Source organism: Rattus norvegicus, chromosome 4 (genome assembly GCF_021556685.1).
Source record: "Rattus norvegicus strain SHRSP/BbbUtx chromosome 4, alternate assembly SHRSP_T2T, whole genome shotgun sequence".
NCBI lineage: Eukaryota > Metazoa > Chordata > Mammalia > Rodentia > Muridae > Rattus > Rattus norvegicus.
Genome location: NC_141537.1, coordinates 18,021,164 through 18,042,117, shown reverse-complemented (window position 1 = coordinate 18,042,117; position 20,954 = coordinate 18,021,164). Strand labels below are relative to the sequence as shown.

At 37.2% G+C, this 20,954-nt stretch overlaps 1 protein-coding gene across 1 annotated transcript in view; it reads left to right on the top strand.

Annotated features, from left to right (window-relative positions):
* The window catches only part of Gnat3 (G protein subunit alpha transducin 3), a 50,158-nt gene that overhangs the window by 10,480 nt on the left and 18,724 nt on the right, over positions 1-20,954 (top strand). Inside the window, 3 exon segments of the mRNA NM_173139.2 lie at positions 6,868-6,910; positions 11,192-11,333; positions 18,600-18,757. Coding sequence (NP_775162.1) covers positions 6,868-6,910; positions 11,192-11,333; positions 18,600-18,757 — 343 coding nt within the window.

The window sequence follows — 20,954 nt, the reverse complement described above, 5'->3', positions numbered from 1 at the left end:
AGGCATTTGGAAATATGAATTGGCAAAGTGTCTAGCTGCTTTCAAATGTTTCAGCAAAGCAAAAAAAAATGTGAAAATACTCACACGTATGTGGATGGGAACACAAATGTCTGTTATTGATCGAGATAGCTGATCAAGGCTAGTGACGTAAATGCAGGGCTCTGAAGAACTGTCCTCTCAAATCTCCATCTTTTTAACTTAGAAACAAAATGTTTGTGGAAAATAAACAATATTCTACTTATTTTTCATTTGCAAAATAAAGGAGTATTTAATTTTTATATTGCTTTACAGATCTTTCAGGGACAGATAATTTTAAGACTGCATAAACATGTAGAGGAAAGTTTTGTCAGTTGGTTGAAAAGATTTGATTGGCACAAAGAAAATTCTGTCATTTTGTAAAACATTGGGGAAATGTATTGGCAGAGTGGTGAAAGAAATATATGAAATCCAAATTCAAAATGGGGCAAGAGGAATTGTATGATTAATCCCAAGAATAGTGCTTAAATGCTATCAGGATATTCGTTGACATTTAGTACTGTCAGCAGTAGTTCTGTCAATAATAATCATGTTAATAATAGTCATGTCACAATAATTATGTCAAGACAGGCAAAAATGTAAATCAAAATATTCATTTGCACCTATTGAAAACAAACTAAGAAGAGAAAGGATGTCCGTTGTATAGCTAGTCTGCAGAAATCTAAATATTACTCTTAATGATGAGCAACCATTAATATTGTTGTCTATAGACAGCAAAAAAGAATTAATGCTGATTAGGTGCTTCCTGTTAAAAGAATAAACATTGACATTTTTCTGCCTTTGACTTTCCCCTTGACAAACTCCAGGCAGGTACCAGGAATTCGGGTGAGGGTGCATAGGCATGACATTCTATCAAGTAGACTTTGTTGATAACACACAACGACGGAACAAATGAAGAATGTGAATGATGGGAAATTTTAGACAATAAAGAAAAAGCCTAAAGTTTTTTTCTCCCTTTTTAATGGCTTAAATTCAGCAGAAGTTTGAGAAAATTCTACTTCAGAAATATGTTTCAAATCAGCAAAGTGCAATGTCATAGATATTCTTCATGCAGCTAAAGAAAATCAAATTTATAATTCGTGGATGACTTCATGTGGAAAAACATAGAAAGCTCTTAACAAGTATGGGCTAAATATATGGAGGAAGCATAACAAAGCATCAGGGTCAAAATAAAAATGAAGACATAGTAATCATGGTCTGTATTTTGAAAAGTGTTCTATTTAAAAAAAATAAAATAAAACTGACGTGGCTTTCTCATGTTGCTGTATCTGAATGTTAGAGCAGAAATCTCAGAACTTTGGTATTGGCGTGGTGTGGGCACAGTGTAGGAAGTTTAGCAAGCATCATTCATAAGAAAGTATTGAAGAACAGAAGGTCCTGCAGAGAGACTAAGATGATCAGGAGAGCTTACAGCTCTTGCACTGGTCCTGAGTTCAGTTCCCAGCACCCAATCAGGTGACTCACAGTTACCTGAAATTCCAACTGCAGGGGATTTAATGTTCTCTACTAGACTCTCTGCGAGCTTGCCCTTGTGTGTATATACCCACAGACAGATATATGTAAAGTATTAAAAAATAATAAAATACAAAGTCATAAACAGAAGAGTGGAAGCTACTTTACTTGAACCTTTTTCACTGAGTGGGATGAAAGCACGTTTGTCAAATCTGAGGAGACTTCTAATATTTGCTCTGGTATTCTCCAAGTCATTTGTATCTGTGATTTAATTTCCAAAGGCCCTAAGTTGTACACTGATAATAAGATTCGATAAACTAAGAGACTGATCTTCACAGAGGTGTAAGTTAGTCGCTTTGCCTAGTGAAGGTCAGAAATGTATGGAAGTTAACTTAAATTACATAAATAAATAAAATTTATGTCTTTATCTCCAAAGGTACATGAACAGCGTTTTTTTTTTGTTTGTTTGTTTTTCTTTTTCTTTCATCTCTGTTCAGTCTGTTTGAATGGCTGTCATGTAGAAGACATTGAGATTTTTAATTTTACTCATGAGGAGAATTATTTAGTGGGGCATGTTATTCCTGAAAAAGACTAAGCATGATGAGAAGACGACAATTTGGGGGTCTCTCTGCTCCTAGATTGTCGGCCAATACAATCCATGAGGGCAGTGGGAGCAGAAGCAGCGAGCTGGGGCGGGTGGGGGAGGCGCAGGTGGGGGAGGAGCTGGGGGGGATGAGTTGGGGGGGGATGATGATTGCAGAGCCTTGTGAGTTTGTGTTTGTGTGGTGAAAGACCACAATGGGATCAGGTGTCAATACATGAGGTGATGGAAGACTTATAAAGTTTTGGAGGACTGAGTGTAGGGGACATCAGGTATGGACAAAGATTATTGGCTGGGGTCTTAGGGTACCTGCAATTTCTCATTAACATGAGAAAACATTTCAAGAATCTAAGGTACTGACTGATCAGATTTTGTCAGGAGAAAAGAAATCGGTCCTATAATCTAATTGAGGCTACATGTCAGGTAGAGGTGTGTATTGAGTTACCCAGACAAGGTCAGAGAAGGAGAAACCCTGTTAATGAAGGGAGTCTCCCATATTGCGCCAAGCCCAGAGGCTATCGGTCAAGGTGCACTGGTCCTGGTGTGCTTCGATCTTAATTAGTAATTTCCCACAATACTTTAATACAAATAATGCCTATAAAAGCATAGCTTTCATTTTAACTTAAAATAGTTTGAATTCTAGGGCTTTCGGAGTCCTATCATCTTCTTTGGAGGAAATGCTGTCTCTCTATCAAAAAAAAAATTTTTTTTACTAAACATTTTAAATGCCACATTCTGCATGTCTCTGAAGCATCTGAGAACCACCTATCTATCTAAAGTGTATCTAAATAGACAAACATGTTTTGTTTCTAGTTATCTGTCCTAGGCTTAACCTAGAAAACATACAAAAGGCTAAATAAGAGGTATTCCTGTCACTAATTACATCAGTTCTTAGCATGACTACAAGTAAAATGCTGAATGCATTAAAGAATTTGATCATTCATAAAGTGACTACCAACTTGTATTTCTTAATTATCCTTAAAAGTTTACATTAATAGTCTTTATAAGACTAGGACTTAGGTTTGGAATTGAAGCTCTTCTGGTATCACACTAAAACTTTCGATCATGAATACAGTCCAAAGAGAGACTGGAAACTTTTGACTATGAGAATATGGCTTGAAACCATTTAATATTTACACTATTAATGCATTACCTGGAACCAGAGTAATACAACACAGCATTAGCAGGGGAGCTGAATTTAAATGAACATAGATATAGAATGTGTGTGAGAACATTCATCGCTCTATCGTTCTTATTTCTCTATTCAGCCACAAGGCTGGCACACTCTACCTTTTTCTCTATTATACAATTGTATGATTTCAGCAACCTAGAAAATTGTCATATATATCAACATATGTCAAATTATTTCATTTTATCTTGCCCGTTATCGCCAAAAGATCAGTGGAGTACAGTTAACAGTTATTAATATTTTACAGATTTAAGTTTTTTCATATATCTACATAACCATAGTTTTGGTTACTTGTATTTTACTATTTATAGTTTGTGCATATTAAAATGCAACAGAAGTATAGGTTTTAATTTTTTACCTGAAACATTATGTTGTTCAAAGAAACACATATGTATCTTGTGGAAATTCCTTTGGTACTCTTTAGCCCAGAAAATAAGTCAGTTATGCCCTTGCTTTAGAAGGAAGGAACTATTTTAGGATGTACTGAGCATAGGCAAACATTCTGTCATGTGTATATTTAGCCCTGTAACATGATCTAATCCTAAAAGCACGAGTGATGATCGTGACCTAAGACCCACCATCAGTGTGAGAATGGAAATGAATAGTTCATTTCTGAGGAACGTTGAGATGGAGTTTGAAATAATGAAGGAGATTTTTTATACAATTTTGTTTTGTTTTGTTTGTTTTAATTTAGAAATTATACCAAGGCAGCAGTTAACTGTTAGGGACCTTCACCCAGAACACTAAACTTACCACACAGAGCCAAGAAAATCTTTTAAAATTTTTGCAAATTTCTAAATGGTACTTTAAAAAAATTACAAATGAAAATATGAATTACTACTATGAAGTTTCATAAAGTTATCTTCTACTTAATAGTAACTAATTATTCTAAACCACTTAGGCATATTATTAGTTACTTAATAAGTTACAAAGAATTGTTAAATATTCACAACCGTTCCAGTCTCAGAAATAGTTTGGGAAATTCCAGTCTTAGTGTTGTTGCCATCTGATCTTGACTTTTGACCTTAGTATTTATGGATCACATGCTGGTGGTTCCAGGCAACTAAAGATAAAAAATGCCTGAAACTTTGACCTGTATTGAATACATTGAGGATTTTACTCTAATTATTCTATCAACAATGAAGAATAACAATCGCTTACATCACACTTACATTACAGTTTTAATCATGACATGAGTAGTCACATACCTCTCGAACCATAGACAATAAATAATTGTTTAAAAGTTTTAATTGATAGTCCAGAAGAAAAATTTCCCTTTTTCAAAAGTTCTCGAGTTTGTTCGTTTTTTCCCCCATCAGTGTCCCTTTCATTAAGCAAAATACTACACAAAGTAAACCTGCATAGGTAGAACTGAAGCTCCTTCAAAAGCCATCTCATTACCACTGCTAAAAACTTCAGGTCAGTAAAATTAAATACCTGTGTTTGATTTGGTGGGGTGAGATTGTGTGCGACTGGCTCTTCTGCCACTTGGTTTCCAATAATCACTTCCCTGGCTCACGGTTAACTATCCAGAGATGGATTACTGTGTGCTGGAACAATGAATGCCTAGAACCCTCATGACCTAGTTTTAACATCAGCATTGCAAAAACAGGTTAAAAAGAGTCTAGGAAGGAACATTGGTAAGTTACCATGGCTGATTTTTGCATTCATTGGCTTTGCTTTTAACTTTCATGACCTGTGGCAGAAAGCACACTGGGGTAGTAATGGAGAAGAATCATGGGCAGTTAATCCAGTAGGAAGAATTGGTACATAACCATCTGTCAATGAAGTATTAATTACTACAGCCTTACCACTCCCTATTTTTGTGTATTATACACATAGGCATCCTTTAGACAACTGTAGACATCGGATACATTAAGACTTGCCAGGGACCATAAAAATGTTCTGTCATAAGAGTTAAATTTAGCTGTCTCTCTATCTGTTCACCTAGGCTCAGGAAAATATTTAAGACCATACAGAGATACTTCAATGGAAAAAATGTTCGCATACAAGGGACAAAATAAAATAATGTTATGCCATGTATTTTGATAATATTATTTTTCTTCCCCAACTCCTTCCAGATCCTCCCAAGCCCCTATCCATCTAGTTTCAAGATTCTCTCTCTCTCTCTCTCTCTCTCTCTCTCTCTCTCTCTCTCTCTCTCTCTTTCTCTGTCTCCCTCCCTCCTTCCCCCTTCTCAAAAATCAATCAATCAATCAATCAATCAATCAATCAATAAATCAAAAACAATAAAACCAAAATAAACAGACAAATAAATAAATAAATAAATAAATAAATAAATAAATAAATAAATAAATAAATAAATAAATAAATAAATAAATAAATGGAGTCCATTTTATGTTAGTCAGTTGCTCCTGGATATAAGACCTGCAGTGGTTCCAGGTTGATATACTCAGGGACATGCCTTTGAAGAAAGCTGATTTTCCTTTTCTTTTCAAATAGCTCCTTGGTATGGGCAGGTTAGTTTTGAAGTATAAGTTCAAATACTCAGTTCTTTCATGTGAACTATCTCTCATACTGATGGATGACAATGAGACCATAAGCATGTAAGATGGCCGTACTAGAGAAAAAGTGGAGGTCTAGTAGGTGGAAGGGGGATTAAAACTCTACTTAGTGCTCTCTGGGGCTCTAATTCATATTCATAGGCAAAATTTCAATATGCTTTAAATTTAGTTATTATTCAAATTACCTTTTGTTTATATCAAAATCATGAAACGTTGTTAAGTCAAGATAATTCTCGGCTATACACAGATGCAAAACAAACTGAGGTCATGGCATCTTGGTGTTTGTTCCTCAAAAACCTTGTCTTTAACATCAAGAGAGATTCAAGCAATACCTTGAGAAGGTCCTGACTGACAAACTAAAGCAGCCACTAGGTATTCACCAAGAGCTATTACTGTCTCTTAAGGATCATGTGCACTTTGGGTTTTTCTATATGATGCTAGTGTTCTGTATGTTGATAAGTTAATGCCAAAATCATGCATAGTGTGCATCATAAACTACAAGACATGTTGCAGATAAGGGTGAGTATAACATCTGTGGTACCACTGCTGGGTCCTCATTCCTACCTTCGTGCACCCTGATCTTATATCATATGACATTCCCTGTCACCTCCTGTGCACTGGGGCTTCTTACAGTTACATAAAGTTGTTAAGATGCTTCATTCATCTAAATAAAGTAAATTATAGCTATGTAGAAGGATATCATAGGCTTTTAAGGACAAGAACATGTTCTAGTTAGGATAGATCTCTCTTTGAAGAGTTCTCAGAATAAAATTATTAATGGTTCTCTTTTGTCATTTATTCAAACAGAGATGCAAAGATTCATCTCAGGAGGCCAAGAACAATTTAGAGTCTGATCTTGTATGTTCTTAGGTTGCAAATCTAGGAGATATAAGCATCTCAAATCATGTTTAAATTTAAAATGTAATTTTCTTTATTAGTAAATATTCTTTCCTTTAGAAGTTACACAAAAAAGGTGGTCAAAAATCTACACATGATAAAATAGGTTTTAATGTACTAACAAAGCCTGTATATCAGTTTATAACATTTGCTTCATTTTGTTTCAGGAGCAGGTGAATCTGGAAAAAGTACTATTGTTAAACAAATGAAGTAGGTACAAAACTATTTTGAATATTTAATATATGATGTTTATCTATGAGTTAAACAATTCTGTTTTAGTTTTATTTATTTTAGTTTTTATTATAATATAATTTATCGTTTTTTCTTTTACTTTTCTCCCTACAAATCTTCCCATATCCTCCTTCTTGGTCTTTTCCATATTGATTGCCCCTTTTTTTAGTAAAGTTTGTTACATGGTTATGACTAAGTATGATCTGCTAATGAGGTCTCACCAACATGGCTGATTAATCATGAGCTGTAATAGGACTTAATAGGACATGGACAGTGGAAGCCCAAGAGGCTTCAGCCCTACACAGAGAATTACAGGGACATAAGGAAGACTGATAGTTGCACAGTCCTCTGCAGGCTCAGTGCTTAAGAGCAACGACTGCTCTTCCAGAGGTTCTGAGTTCAATTCCCAACAACCTACTACTCACAGGAGGAAATATGGAGACAAAGTGTGGAGCTGAGACTGAAAGAAAGGTCATCCAGAGACTGCCCCACCTGGGGATCCATTCCATATTCAGTCACCAAACCCAGAAAATATTGCGGATACCAAGAAGGGCATGCTAACAGGAGCCTGATATAGGTGTCTTCTGAGAGGCTCTTCCACAGTCTGACAAATACAGAGGTAGATGCTCTTAGTCAACCATTGAACTGAGAACGAGGTCCCTAATGGAGGAGTTAGAGAAAGGACTGAAAGGGTTTGCAATCCCATAGGAAGAACAACAGTGTCAACCAACCAGACACCTCAGAACTCCCAGGAACTAAACTACTGACCAAAGAGTACCCATGGAGCAACCCATGGCTCCAGCTGCATATGTAGTAGAAGATGGCCTTATTGGGAATCAATGGGTCCTGTGAAGGATTGATGCTCCAGTGTAGGGGAACGCCAGGGTGCAGAGGCAGGAGGGAGTGGGTGGGTGGATGGGGGAGCACCCTCATAGAAGCAGGGGGAGAGAGGATGGGACAGGGGATTTCAGAAGGTGAAACCCAGAGAGGGGATAACATTTGAAATGTAAATAAAGAAAATATCCAATAAAAGAAAAGAAAAAAAAGTCTTCCATGGAGAAGAGACCCCAATTAGTTGCCCAATACCAAATGGTTAGCCCTAAGTGAACACATACCAGTAACATTCATTCTACACACTGAAAAACTTCTAAAAGAAATGCTTTGTGAGCCACTTTTCAGAATTCAGGTAAAAATAATCGCCAATAATAAATATTATAGCTATGTAACTGACTAATATATAAAGCAATATAGGTTATTATGTAAAACAGTTGCCTGCCCAGTATATGGAAATAAGGAACCAATGAATAGATGCAATTCAACCACATGTTACAAAAAGATAAATCATAAAATTCATTCAAACTCTACTATCTATAAAATAAAAGCTCAAGTCAATAATTAATCATTCTTTTTATAATAAATTATTTTAAAAAACCCATAATTTTAGCCCGATGTAGTGGCTTATTACTGTAAGCCTCAGAAGGCTGAAACAGGATTACCACAAGTTTGAGGCCAATCTATACTACACAGTAAGTATATTATATCAGCTGGAGCACAGTGTAAGGCTTCTCAAAAAGCAAAACTACACCATTAATCTATAATTATTATCTTATAAGAACAAAGACTATAAAAGTAATACTTTTACTGCTAATTGTAGAAATACATATTTGAAAAATTAGTGGAAATATTTTTTTGTATTTCTAAAATAAATTTATGGGTGGAGAGATATTTAGGTCATTAATTGCACCTGTTGCCTTTGCGCAGGGTGAAAGTTAGTTTCCAAGAACTCCTGCCCACTTCAGGTTACCTCTGCATCCCACAGACCAGATCATACCTCATTCCTCCACATACCTTTCCTTGCCCCAGACTCCAACCCCAGCTAGTCCTCCCAACAAAGACACCGGGCAAGCAGGTTAGTAAAGCTTACGACCACATCCATAAGTCTACTTGCAAAGTATGTGGTACCATCTTCTGGACTCTGAAAGAACCATGCAGACATATAGGTTACTTACGTGCATTCAGGCAAATGGTGCCACAGAAAAAATAAAACGAAATCATGTATGCATATATGCATAAATACACACATATAAAATTGAAAAATCCTAAGTATTCTTTGTCTATGCATAGTTCTGAGAAACCTCAATGAGATTTTGAAATATGTATAATATAGAAGTAATTTAAGTATACAAAGTGTGAAACTATATGTAAAATATGATTTCTGTAGTTATTTAAAATGGTAAAATGGAAGATAAAGACTCCAAATTCAAACAAAGTATGAGCAATCAATTTACAAAATGCTGAAACTCTTCATCTTCTGTTTGAATTATTAATGCAGCATCTGCATCTGCATATAACAATGTTTGACCAACACCAGTGCTCAGCACATGTCCAAACTTGGTAACTGCAGGCATCTATGCACATGCACCTATAAAGTTCCTCTTCCTTTTGACCATTAATGTGGAGATTTTTATTCCAAAATCGTCAGATTATTATTTCTGCTACTCTTTGTCTTGTATTTTTTTTAGCATCTTATACCCATAATACAATGTACTACATTTTTTCCTAATGTTTCCTTCCATTCACAGATGTGGCTATGAACTTTTATATGGCACAAAAATCTTTGAAATGATAATTCTTTCTATAATTTTACCATGATGTGAAGGTTTCATGGTTATATTCTCTGAGCCATGTGTACCTTTAGGAGCCATCCAAAATGTAAATATTTTTGGTGGCTACAGTGTGCAGTGGCTGCTGCACCAACAAAAATTCCACTAAGGCTCTCGTGGGAGGAGGGACAGGTGTGATTCATTCATTCTTTCAATATATAATGAAGAATTAATATTATTGTATGCGTTTAAACAGACAGGAACTAACTGATAACAAGAACTCTTTCTACAAGAAATTGTATGTTTTCTCACTGGCTGGAAAGAGTCAGAACTTGTTTCACCAAAGGAACCCAGATGCCCCAGATTTATTCATAATTAGCATTTTAATTTAACAATTAAAATCAAGTCTTATTTTAATTTTGGATGGAGGACTGGGATTTATTCAACAACTATGCTTAAATTTAGAAATAATGCCCTTCTTCTTTCTTATGGTCTTAGTCACTATATCTAGGTTTTTTGTATTTTTTTTGTCTATTTAAGCGATTTAATAGATTAATGCAGATAAGCAAGGCCCTGTTAAAAATAAACACAAGCATTTATATTGGGAATCAAATGTAACGGAATAAATTAAAAGACATGTAGAGGCACACTTCACTCCTCTCAGTGCTGGCCTTCCATTTGATGCCTTAAGTTCTTCAAAGGCATCGAAAAGGTTTTCGTGCTTTGTTTGCCCCTTAAGCTGGGGCTTCTCTGTGTAGAGTCGCAACATGAATCTCAAGAAAAGTGCCACTCAAAATAAAGAGACCAGAAAACAAATAAACACACCAAATAAACCCAAAGCACTTTGAAAACAATATAAAATAAACAAAAGAACAACAGAAAGAAACACGAATTTATCACACAGTGAAGAGGCAAAGACGCTCAATGAGAACTATGAGCGCCAGCACACATGTTTAGCTTTAAAGGTTTCTATTTTAAGGTATTGTTCTTGAACCCTCAGTCAAACCTTGACTTCTGAGTGAATGAGTGGAAGGAAGAGAGGAGCCCCGCCAACCCTACCGTCTGGGTAGTTCTCTAGACCCGGGAGCACGTACACCCATGGAGGAATGAGAAGGGATTCAACAGAGAGCAATTACCTGAACGAAAAAAATAAAAAAGAATGCCTTTGTTAATGCTGTAAATAGAAAGCAGGCACTCCTACTTCCAATTGTTCCAAGTATGTCTTAAGTGATGGGAAAAGCCAGGGCTGTTCTGCTAAGTGACTTCACATCCTGCACAATTCACACGGTGTAAACACCACACCAGCATTCGGATCTGGATGCTCATCTCTGACCTTGAAATGAGAGAATTTCCTTCTTGCAAAGGAGTCTATGTTGAAAAAAAAAAAGACCTACGTGACATATATTTATATATTTAGTCTAGAACAAGTCCTAAAGTCTTCTTATATTTAGCACGTGTTCTTCACCCTTTATATGATAAAAACAATGAATGAGGAACATTCTCAAGTGTTAAAGTATCCAGAGTCAGCATACACTCATCAGTAAAACCCTTTCTTTTTAAATTGTATATGCAATACTTTTACGCAAGCAATTTGTTGCTGATGGTCATTTGTGCTACAGAAGCTCACCTCACAAAAGCTTTTCCCATTGAATTTCAGGATCATCCACAAGAATGGTTACAGTAAACAAGAATGCATGGAGTTTAAAGCAGTGGTTTACAGTAACACATTGCAGTCCATCCTGGCCATTGTGAAAGCCATGACTACACTAGGGATCGATTATGTCAATCCGAGAAGTAGAGTGAGTATGCCCATGTGACGATTACATGGCTTGGGTGGGATGTGGGCCAAAGTCATCATAGGATTATGTTATCCTCTTCTGTGTCCAGGGATTGAATATAATAATTTCACAAAGATTAACTATCTTCAATTTAAATTTTATAATGTTTCCTGAATGAAACATCTCTTTTCGCTGCACCCTATAATTGTATTAAAAAGCAACTGTTTTCTAGGAATTAAACCTAATATTAAATATGACAGTAAAAGAAAGAAGGGTAGCTGTACTGTGGTTTATATGGTAGCATCAATCTAAAGAAATTTTTCTCTATTAATCAATATTTGTTCCATACATTGTGATGCATTAAAAATCTACTTACTTTTAAAATGCATAATATGTAAAAACTATTATAACATAAAATTATGCACTTATTATATGTCTAAAAGACAACAGGTGACCTCACCCCCAAGACAATCATTAAAAGACCTTCTCCATTTCCATGTGTCCCCTCCCAGAGTAGCTGGTGATCTCCAGAGGGCATCAACTGAGCAATCTCCAATAAGATCAGTGTACAGCGGGGTTGGGGATTTAGCTCAGTGGTAGAGCGCTTGCCTAGCAAGCACGAGGCCCTGGGTTCGGTCCCCAGCTCCGAAAAAAAAGAAAAAAAAAAGATCAGTGTACAGCAACAAGCAGAGGAAGAATCACATGTAGGACTAGTAAAGGACCCCACTGCTTTCCTTCTCTCTTTCCCTTCCTAGGTTTAACCATATAAGTGAGAACAAGAAATTATTGGGATGAAAAGGAAAATAACTACTTCTATACTATTTTTTAATTTTTTAAAATTATTCTCTCATATATCATATCCTGACTACAGTTTTCCTTTCCTCCCCTCCCCCAAGTCTCACCTCCCTTCACCTCTTCTACACACACCCCCATGTCCATATCTCTCTACCTCCCCTGTCCTCCAGATCGACCCCCTCCAATTCCCCTGTCCAGAAGTCTATCTCTCTGCCTCCCTTCAGAAAAGAATATGCCTCCCAGGGACAACAACCAAATATGGCATAACAAACTACAGTTAAGACTGGGCATATACCATCACATCAAATCTGGACAAGGCAAAGCAACCAGTAGAAGAAAAAGGATCCCATAAGCTGGCAAAAGAATCAGAGGCAGCCTTGCTTCCACTGTTAGGATTCCCATAAGACACCAAGCTACTCAGTCATAACATAGCAGAGGACCTAGGTCAGACCCCTACAGGCTCCCTGATTTCTTTGAGTTTTCGTTCCCTGGTCAGTTGACTCTATGGGCATTGTTCTCATGGTGTGTCTTTGACCTCTCTCATTCCTCCTCCCCTCCTCCTCCCCTCCTCCTTTTCCTCCTCCCCCTCTCTAGTCTTTTTGATGAGAATTTTACTAGGCTCTGGTCCCAGAATACTCTGCAGGCAGGACAAAGGTCTTGTGGCTGGGTTATTCCAATTCCTCCAGCTGAAACCTTCCCTGGATACTGAAGATGGGTGGTTGAGAATCCGGGTACCCCATCACTAGGAGTCTTTGCTAGGGTCCTTCTCATAGACGCCAAAGTTACGACTACACTAGTTTCTACTTTACCCCTGAAATACCCTCCAGATCCAGTCCTTTCAGGTAATCCAGACCTAGAGAGACAAGCATGTGCTCACTATCAGTGGACATTAGAGTGTAAAAAGCAATCAAAACTCCAAGACCTCCCATCTTCATTGTTCTATGATTTATTGAACCAATGCTATTTATGGCTGCTCTGTTATCTCTGACTCTGACTTTTCTTTTTTTTTAATTAATTGTATTTTATTTACTTTATTTCTCTTTTGTTATTTATTTTTTTCCATTTTTTTTAATTACGTATTTTGTATTTACATTTCAAATGTTATTCTCTTTCCAGGTTTCCTGTCCATCAGCCACCTAGCCCCTCCCCCTCTCCTTCAATAAGAGTGTTCCCCTCCCCATCCAACCCCTTACCACCCACCCCCGAAAATCTCCTACACTGGGATTCGACCTTGGTAGGACCAAGGCCTTCTCCTTCCATTGGTGCCCAGTAAGGTTAACCTTGGCTACATATGCAGTTGGAGCCCAGGATCAGTCCATGTACAGTCTTTGGGTAGTGGTTTAGTCCCTGGAAGTTCTGGTTGGTTGGTATAGTTGTTCTTATGGGATTGCAAGCCCCTTCAGCCCTTTCAATCCTTTCTCTAATTCCTCCAACAGGGGTCCTGTTCTCAGTTCAGTGGTTTGCTGCTAGCATTTGCCTCTGTATTTGACATGTTCTTGCTGTGTCTCTCAGGAGAGATCTCTATCAGGATTGAAGCATCTGCATTTTGGTCATTCTTCTTGAGTTTCATGTGGTCTGTGATTGCATATTGGGTAATTCAAGCCTTTGGGCTCGTATTCACTTATCAGTGAGTGCATACCATGTATGTTTTTCTTGTGATTGGGTTACCTCACTCAGGATGATATTTTCTAGTTCCATTCATTTGCCTATGAATTTCATGAAGTCATTGTTTGCCCAGGAGAGGTATAGCTGGGTCCTCAGTTAGTACAATGTCCAATTTTCTGAGGAACGTCCAGACTGATTTCCAGAGAGATTGTACCAGTTTGCAATTTCACCAACAACGGAGGAGTGTTCCTCTTTCTACACATCCTTGCCAGCATCTGTTGTCACTTGAGTTTTTGATCTTAGCCATTCTGACTGGTATGCGGTGGAATCTCAGGGTTGTTTTGATTTGCATTTCCCTGATGACTAAGGATGTTGGACATTTCTTTAGGTGCTTCTCAGCCATTTGATATTCCTCAGGTGTGAATTCTTTGTTTATCTCTGTACCCCATTTTTAATAGGGTTATTTGGTTCTCTGGAGTCTAACTTCTCCAGTTCTTTGTATATTTTGGATATTAGCCCTCTATCAGATGGGGCTTGGTAAAGATCTTTTCCGAATCTCTTGGACTCTGACTTTTCTTAAGCACGCCAAGTTTTATAATGGCTCTTAAGAAATGGACTACTACTATAGTCCTTACTTAAAATAGAAAAAAATAGACCAAAAATGAGTAGTTGGTTAACTTCAGCCAGCTGACTTCTGGGGCAGAGCATACAGCTGCCTGGCTTCCGTTCCAGTGTTTTGCCTTAGGTGAAGACTGTTTTAAATGTTTTCCGTGGCAACGTTTATTTTACTTTTCCCTCCCAGGTATTAATAGTTACTAGAATGTGTGTGCCTTCTTTATTCTATGACAATGATTTAAAGGTCTTGTAATTTGCATATAAGATGTTACATGTATTTTTGTCAGGGAAGTGGAAAATCACTAAATTTCTTATTGTTTCTTTTTTAAAATAAATGTATACAGCCCAGGTTTTATAAACTAGTGATGTTGGCTAGAACTCTTCGTTTTTCAGGAACTGATGCTATGTAAGTAGAGTGCAAACAACAGATGCTAAACAGTATTACCATTATGCTTACTCAAAGAGGTTTTTAAAGTTTTATCCCACTGTACATTCAATGGTACAATCTTAAGTAACCATTTAAGTTCCTATGATGTCTTATGTCCCAGGATATCAGAACACTATAGTCTCCTAATCCTCTACAAATGACATTTTTGTTTCAACTGAAATTTCAATCATTCACTTAATATTTTATTGTGAGATGAATGTATATTGCACCTGGTTTAAAATGTCTACTCAACAAATTAACTTCTAAGCACTACTTTGTGTGGCTTTCAGATTTATGACTAGGTGGAATGTTTTCTTTATACAAAGATATATATTTTCACATAACCATTCATCATTTTCACAGTGACCATCACAAAGATTGCCATTTAATGACAGTACTTACAGAAAATCCATGTAAGTTGTTTTAGCCACTGAATCTTTAGGTTTAAATAAAGCTATTGGACATCTGTCTTAATTTCATCCAATGAAACATTGTTATGGTCTAGAAAAAGAAAATACAAACTTCCCCATTACTCAGGGTTCTGGAGAGCTGCAACTATAGAACATAGCAACAGCCATCACCTTGGCTGCAAAAGTTAGTCCTAAGCCACCCAGTTCTCTTCTCTGGTAAGCAGTGCAGGAAGGAATCACAAGCCTTTGAAGAAGGTGGCACCAACCTAGAGAGCCAGGCCAGATGAATCAGCCCTGGGACAAAACCAGCGACACTGGAGTTTATCGCCACACCCTGAACCAAAGGATTCTTAACTTTGCTTGTAGAACTGAGCTGCCTGGAAGATCACGCACACACACACACACACACACACACACACACACACACACACACACACGCACACACGCACACACACACACGGGTGGGGAGTGGGGAGACTGACATTCAAAATTTTTCTCATTTTTTGACCCGGTGTTATATCGATATGAGTGCATTGACTATCACTCCACATGCTTCTACCAGATAGCCTAAATTAAAGGTCCCCAGCGTCTTTACCCAGGTGTGTGCAGGAAACTCAGAAGTAAAGTCATAATCAGCCAGATCAGACGGATGCCCTGAAGGGCAATACTAGGATTGAGGATGTGTTTGAAAGGACTTGGGGACATTTAAATGTTTTAGTGAAAATCCACTCATATTTGTGATATAAATAAACTGTAGTTTAGCTTAATGGAATATAATATGAAGGCAAGGAAAGAACATCTTGGTTTATAAAAGATTGCTGAAAAAACGTGATTTTTTTGTTTTAGGAATGGACGATGGGAAAAGCTTCCTCATTGCCCCAATTGCCCCAAAGTCATGTTAGCAGTAGAAGAACTTTCCTAGTAAGCGGTCAACATATGAGTAGCGTTATACAGAATAGACTGAGAAGATTGTAATTAGGAGTATATATGTATATATATGCATATATATGTATATATGTATATAATTTGGGAATATACATTCATATATATATATATATGCATTGCTGCCTGTGTCCACTTCTCCCTCAGGATAGCCAGGTCCATTGCTAGCTGGACTGGAAGGAGAGAAGTTTAGCCAGGTGCCAGCGAATGCAGTGCAGGAGGTTGAGACTGAGAGGTAGCCAGCTCATTTGGTCTCCTGCTTGAGGTGTCTGGGTTGAAGCTCCTTCCACCCTCCCTCTATAAACCTGGACCAATACAGTCCCACAGTGGATGTAACAACAATGAATGAAAGAAATGGCCATGTGTATGAAAGATAGCAGGCCGGGCTTATGGTAGGGTTTGGAGGGAGGTTAGAGAAGGGAGAAATTATTCAATTATATTGTCTCAATGTTAATGATAAATTAAATGAGCAGATCATATTTCACTGGATTTGTAGTTCTCTGCCTATTAGGAAGGATTTGAATATGTCCCCCATGATGGAAAAAACACCTAATGGAAGAAAATACGAAAATAAGTCTTGTATTTTGGACTATTTAACAATCTATCGGTCATCTGATCTATTACCTGCTTGTAATAATAAAACTTAATCAGAAAGGAAGACAGAAAAGTTTTCTTTCAGTTTTAACATTCCTTAATAGTAAAGATTAATGTCTATTCATATTTTAGGCAAAGAACATACTTTTAACTAAAAAAAAAAGCAGAATAGAACTGTAGTTGGTTGAAAAGGAGTGACAGCCATCAGAGCACCGAGTTCTTCCTGGCTCTTCTTCACTCCCAGGAGCGGCACACCTCACAGACTCTGCTAGTCTTTGCCTCCTCCTCTGGTGCCTGCTGGATTTATTGCCTTGACAAAGGGAGCTTTGGGAGTGCTACACTGAATAGGTGTAAATGCACACATTGTGTGTTTGCTGGCTATTGTACCCATGGTGAGACAGATATTCTGTGTGCCACATTGTAACCTGTTATAATGATATGCACCAGCAAACTATTAGGGATGGCAGACACTGAGCTCTGGATGTGGACACTGATGATCTGAGCCCAGATTTCTGTTTTTCTAACCAATTACCATAATGTATTGAACTACTCTGTGACTCAAATTCTTATTTAGTTTTTTTTTTCCGGAGCTGGGGATCGAACCCAGGGCCTTGCGCCTGCTAGGCAAGCGCTCTACAACTGAGCTAAATCCCCAACCGTGACTCAAATTCTTTTTTTTTTTTTAAAGATTTATTTATTCATTTATTATATATAAGTACACTGTAGCTGTCTTCAGATACACCAGAAGAGGGCATCGGATCTCTTTACAGATGGTTGTGAGCCACCATGTGGTTGCTGGGAATTGAACTCAGGACCTCTGGAAGAGCAGTCAGGTGCTCTTAACCGCTGAGCCATCTCTCCAGCCCGTGACTCAAATTCTTAATCTCAATTATTTGTAAAAAAAAAAGTTTTGATTACTGGTATAAATTGTGGCCAACTATAAATTGTTTAAATTGAGTCTGTTTAGTAAGCTTTTGCCCTTCCTCATTACTTTCTACGTCTTACAATGTACTGACACAATGCTTATGTCTGCCTTATGGTACTTTACTGCAAAGGCATACCAAGTAACAGACACCTCTACACCTCTGTGTGGCTGTACATGTGTGTAATCACTTGCCAAAATAATCAAAAATACCTCATGCTAAGTAATACTTTACAGCAATTTAATTTTTCTTTCATACCAGCATTTTATTTTATATTAGTTATCTTATTTATTTACACTTCAAGTGTTACCTGCCTTCTCAGTTCTCCTCCAACAACCACCATCCCAATCTGTCTCTCCACTGCTTCTATGACAGTGCTTCCCCACCCTCCCAACCACTCCCATCTCACCTCCCTAGCATTCTCCTTCACAGAACCAAGGGCCTCTCCCACCATTGATGAGAGACAATGCCATCCTCTGGTACATATGCAGCTGAAGCAATGGTCCCTCTATATGGATTCTTTGGTTGTCACAACAGCATTTTAAACCAGCCCACAACAGACTAGAAAAAGCACTGTTACTCTTTGTGGCAACATACCTAGAAACCAATTATATATATATATACATATATATATATATACAAATGTATATATATACACACACACAAATATATATACAAATATATACATATGCATATATATATATATATATATATATATATATACACACACACATACATACCAAGGCATTCAAATTCTCCATATAGTATTTTACAATTTTTCTAATGGCCAGCATTTCCAAATATCAGTCAAATTCTAGAATGAATTTTAGTTTCACTCTTCTTGGTATATTTTGAAATCTGCTCAGTGGAATTATTAGCAAAATGAAGTGAACAAAAACCTTTGAGAGTGCTCTATTTAATAGTAGCTGAACCTAAATAGCATACTTTTGCTCTTCCTACCAAAATACTATTCCAGGAGGACCAACAACTGCTTCTCTCCATGGCAAACACACTAGAAGATGGTGACATGACGCCTCAGTTGGCTGAAATAATTAAACGTCTGTGGGGCGATCCAGGAATTCAAGCCTGCTTCGAAAGGGCATCTGAATACCAGCTCAATGACTCTGCAGCTTAGTAAGTGATTTTTTTTGGACAGGAATTGCAGATGACACATAGTTTATAACTTGGCACACTGTGCATGTAAGGGGGAAAATGGTTTTGCATTTTATTATAGAAAACCGAGAGACGGCAGAAAAGACCTAAAACAACCTACCGGAGAAGGAATATTTACTACGTGTATCTTCTCTTAATTAAAAAGAATTAGTCTTGATGCTCAATGCTTAGCACAGAGAGCACAGACAGATGGGGTGCACATTGACATTTGGAACTGTAGTCAACTGAATCATATATTTCAGTGTTACTGAAATAACGTAGAATAGCCTAGATCACTAGGTTATTGAACAAGATGCAAAATTCTTGGGAAAAAAAGTCTATTGGTTTGAGGCTTTAGCATATTGTGAAATCTTGTTGGAGTCAGCATAGCAAATATTGGCAAGTAAATATTCACTGTTAATGAAGAACTTAGGAGGTCATTGCACTGCTTACAATGCAATTGTTACCATGACTTCAAACTTCTTTGTTTTCAGTGTTTCCTGAATTATCCTGCTTTATGTATCAGCAAAAATGTTTGATTATGTGTGCCTACCAAAAATTTGTAAAATTCCTCATTTTCTATTTCTTCCCATGCCTACAAACACATAAAGTACACGAATTTGTCCTTGAATGAATCTCATGACAAACCATGCTAGCACTGAGGCTTAGTTAAACAAGCAACAAAAAAATTGGGTAGTGGGGAAACAAAGATCTGTGCAAGCAGAATGGCAGAATGGGTGAGTCATGCATGACATGGCAGATTTGTAATCACTGAGTACCTTTGACCCATAAGACTCTTTCTAAGGAAAGAAACATCAGTGATGGACGAAGAAGAGCACACACACACACACACACACACACACACACACACACACACACACACCCAAAAAAAACAAAAACAAAAACAAACAAACAAACAAACAAAACCCTGCAAAGTACAGTGTAGGAAGCAAGCTTCTGTGATGATTATCCATTTATTGCTAATTCCATTGCCTTTACATAGCAGTGTGGATTCTACTTGATAAGAGCCGGGTGTCATTCTGGGACTACATAAACTCGGTAACATTTTTCCCAAGGTTCCCGTCTCGGCCTCACTGTGATGGTCAAAGCAATTTCTGAGCTATTATAAAACAATGCTTACCGGTCTGTGCTAATCATGAGTGAATTAGATGCCAGCTTACACATTACCCCCGAAATGTTGCTTAGTTACCTCTGGGGAAGGATTTAAGTGTATTCCAGGCAAGATTAATATATGTACTTTGGAATGCATATGGACTAAATACATGCAGGTGCATTGTTAGTACGCTTGCCTTATTATTTGTCCTTTGGCAGCAAAATAGACATTTGCATAGTAAAGAATTTCTCTATTTATGACTCAGATAATTAACCTGAGGAAATAAAATGACACTTTATTTCATAGTTTAGATGATTCGCACTTGTTAAAATGCTTAGAATTTTTTTTAACTAACAGATTGAGTTTAGACTATTTACCATTCTGTTAGTTTAATATATCAAATACCTATTTGCGTTGACTTTTCTGAGTTCTGCCCATAATGTAAATAGTTTTTAAAATACTCAGTTAATTTGCACAACAGTAAAACTATATGAAAATTTATTTTCTCTCTGTGTATTAGAAATATTTTCTACATAAACTGAACACTTAAAATATTAACTTGGGCAGCCTTAACGTGTTACCACAGGCACATTAAATAAAAGCCAGCTAAAGTGTTGCTAAATCAATATTATCCTCTTCCAAACATTAAGAACACATAGAGTTTTTCAAATTTTGAATTAGTTTGCATACTTCCATTTTTTTTATCAGAGTGATCCTGCACTACCTATCCAATTTGTTTATACTTTAAAAAACTTTTTTCTTCCCACTTTCTGGTGAAAGGAAGTTCTTTTTCTTTTTCTACATCTAGAGATTCTCCAGATGGATGTTGACAGCTGAGTGAAGGCAGTGAGTAAAGAGCAGGATGGCTGATTCCTGGGTTTGGCTGGACAATGCCACCTGCTGTAGGAGAGGAAGAAGGGAAAGGCCTTAGCTAACTAAGGCTTCATGGTTTACTAGTTGGGGCCATCTAGTGTGCTGTTTAGAGCAAATGTGGACTTAGCAGGAAAGCACTGACTTTTCAGGATTGGAAGTAAATGATCAAGGCACTTGTAAGTGACTTGAGTC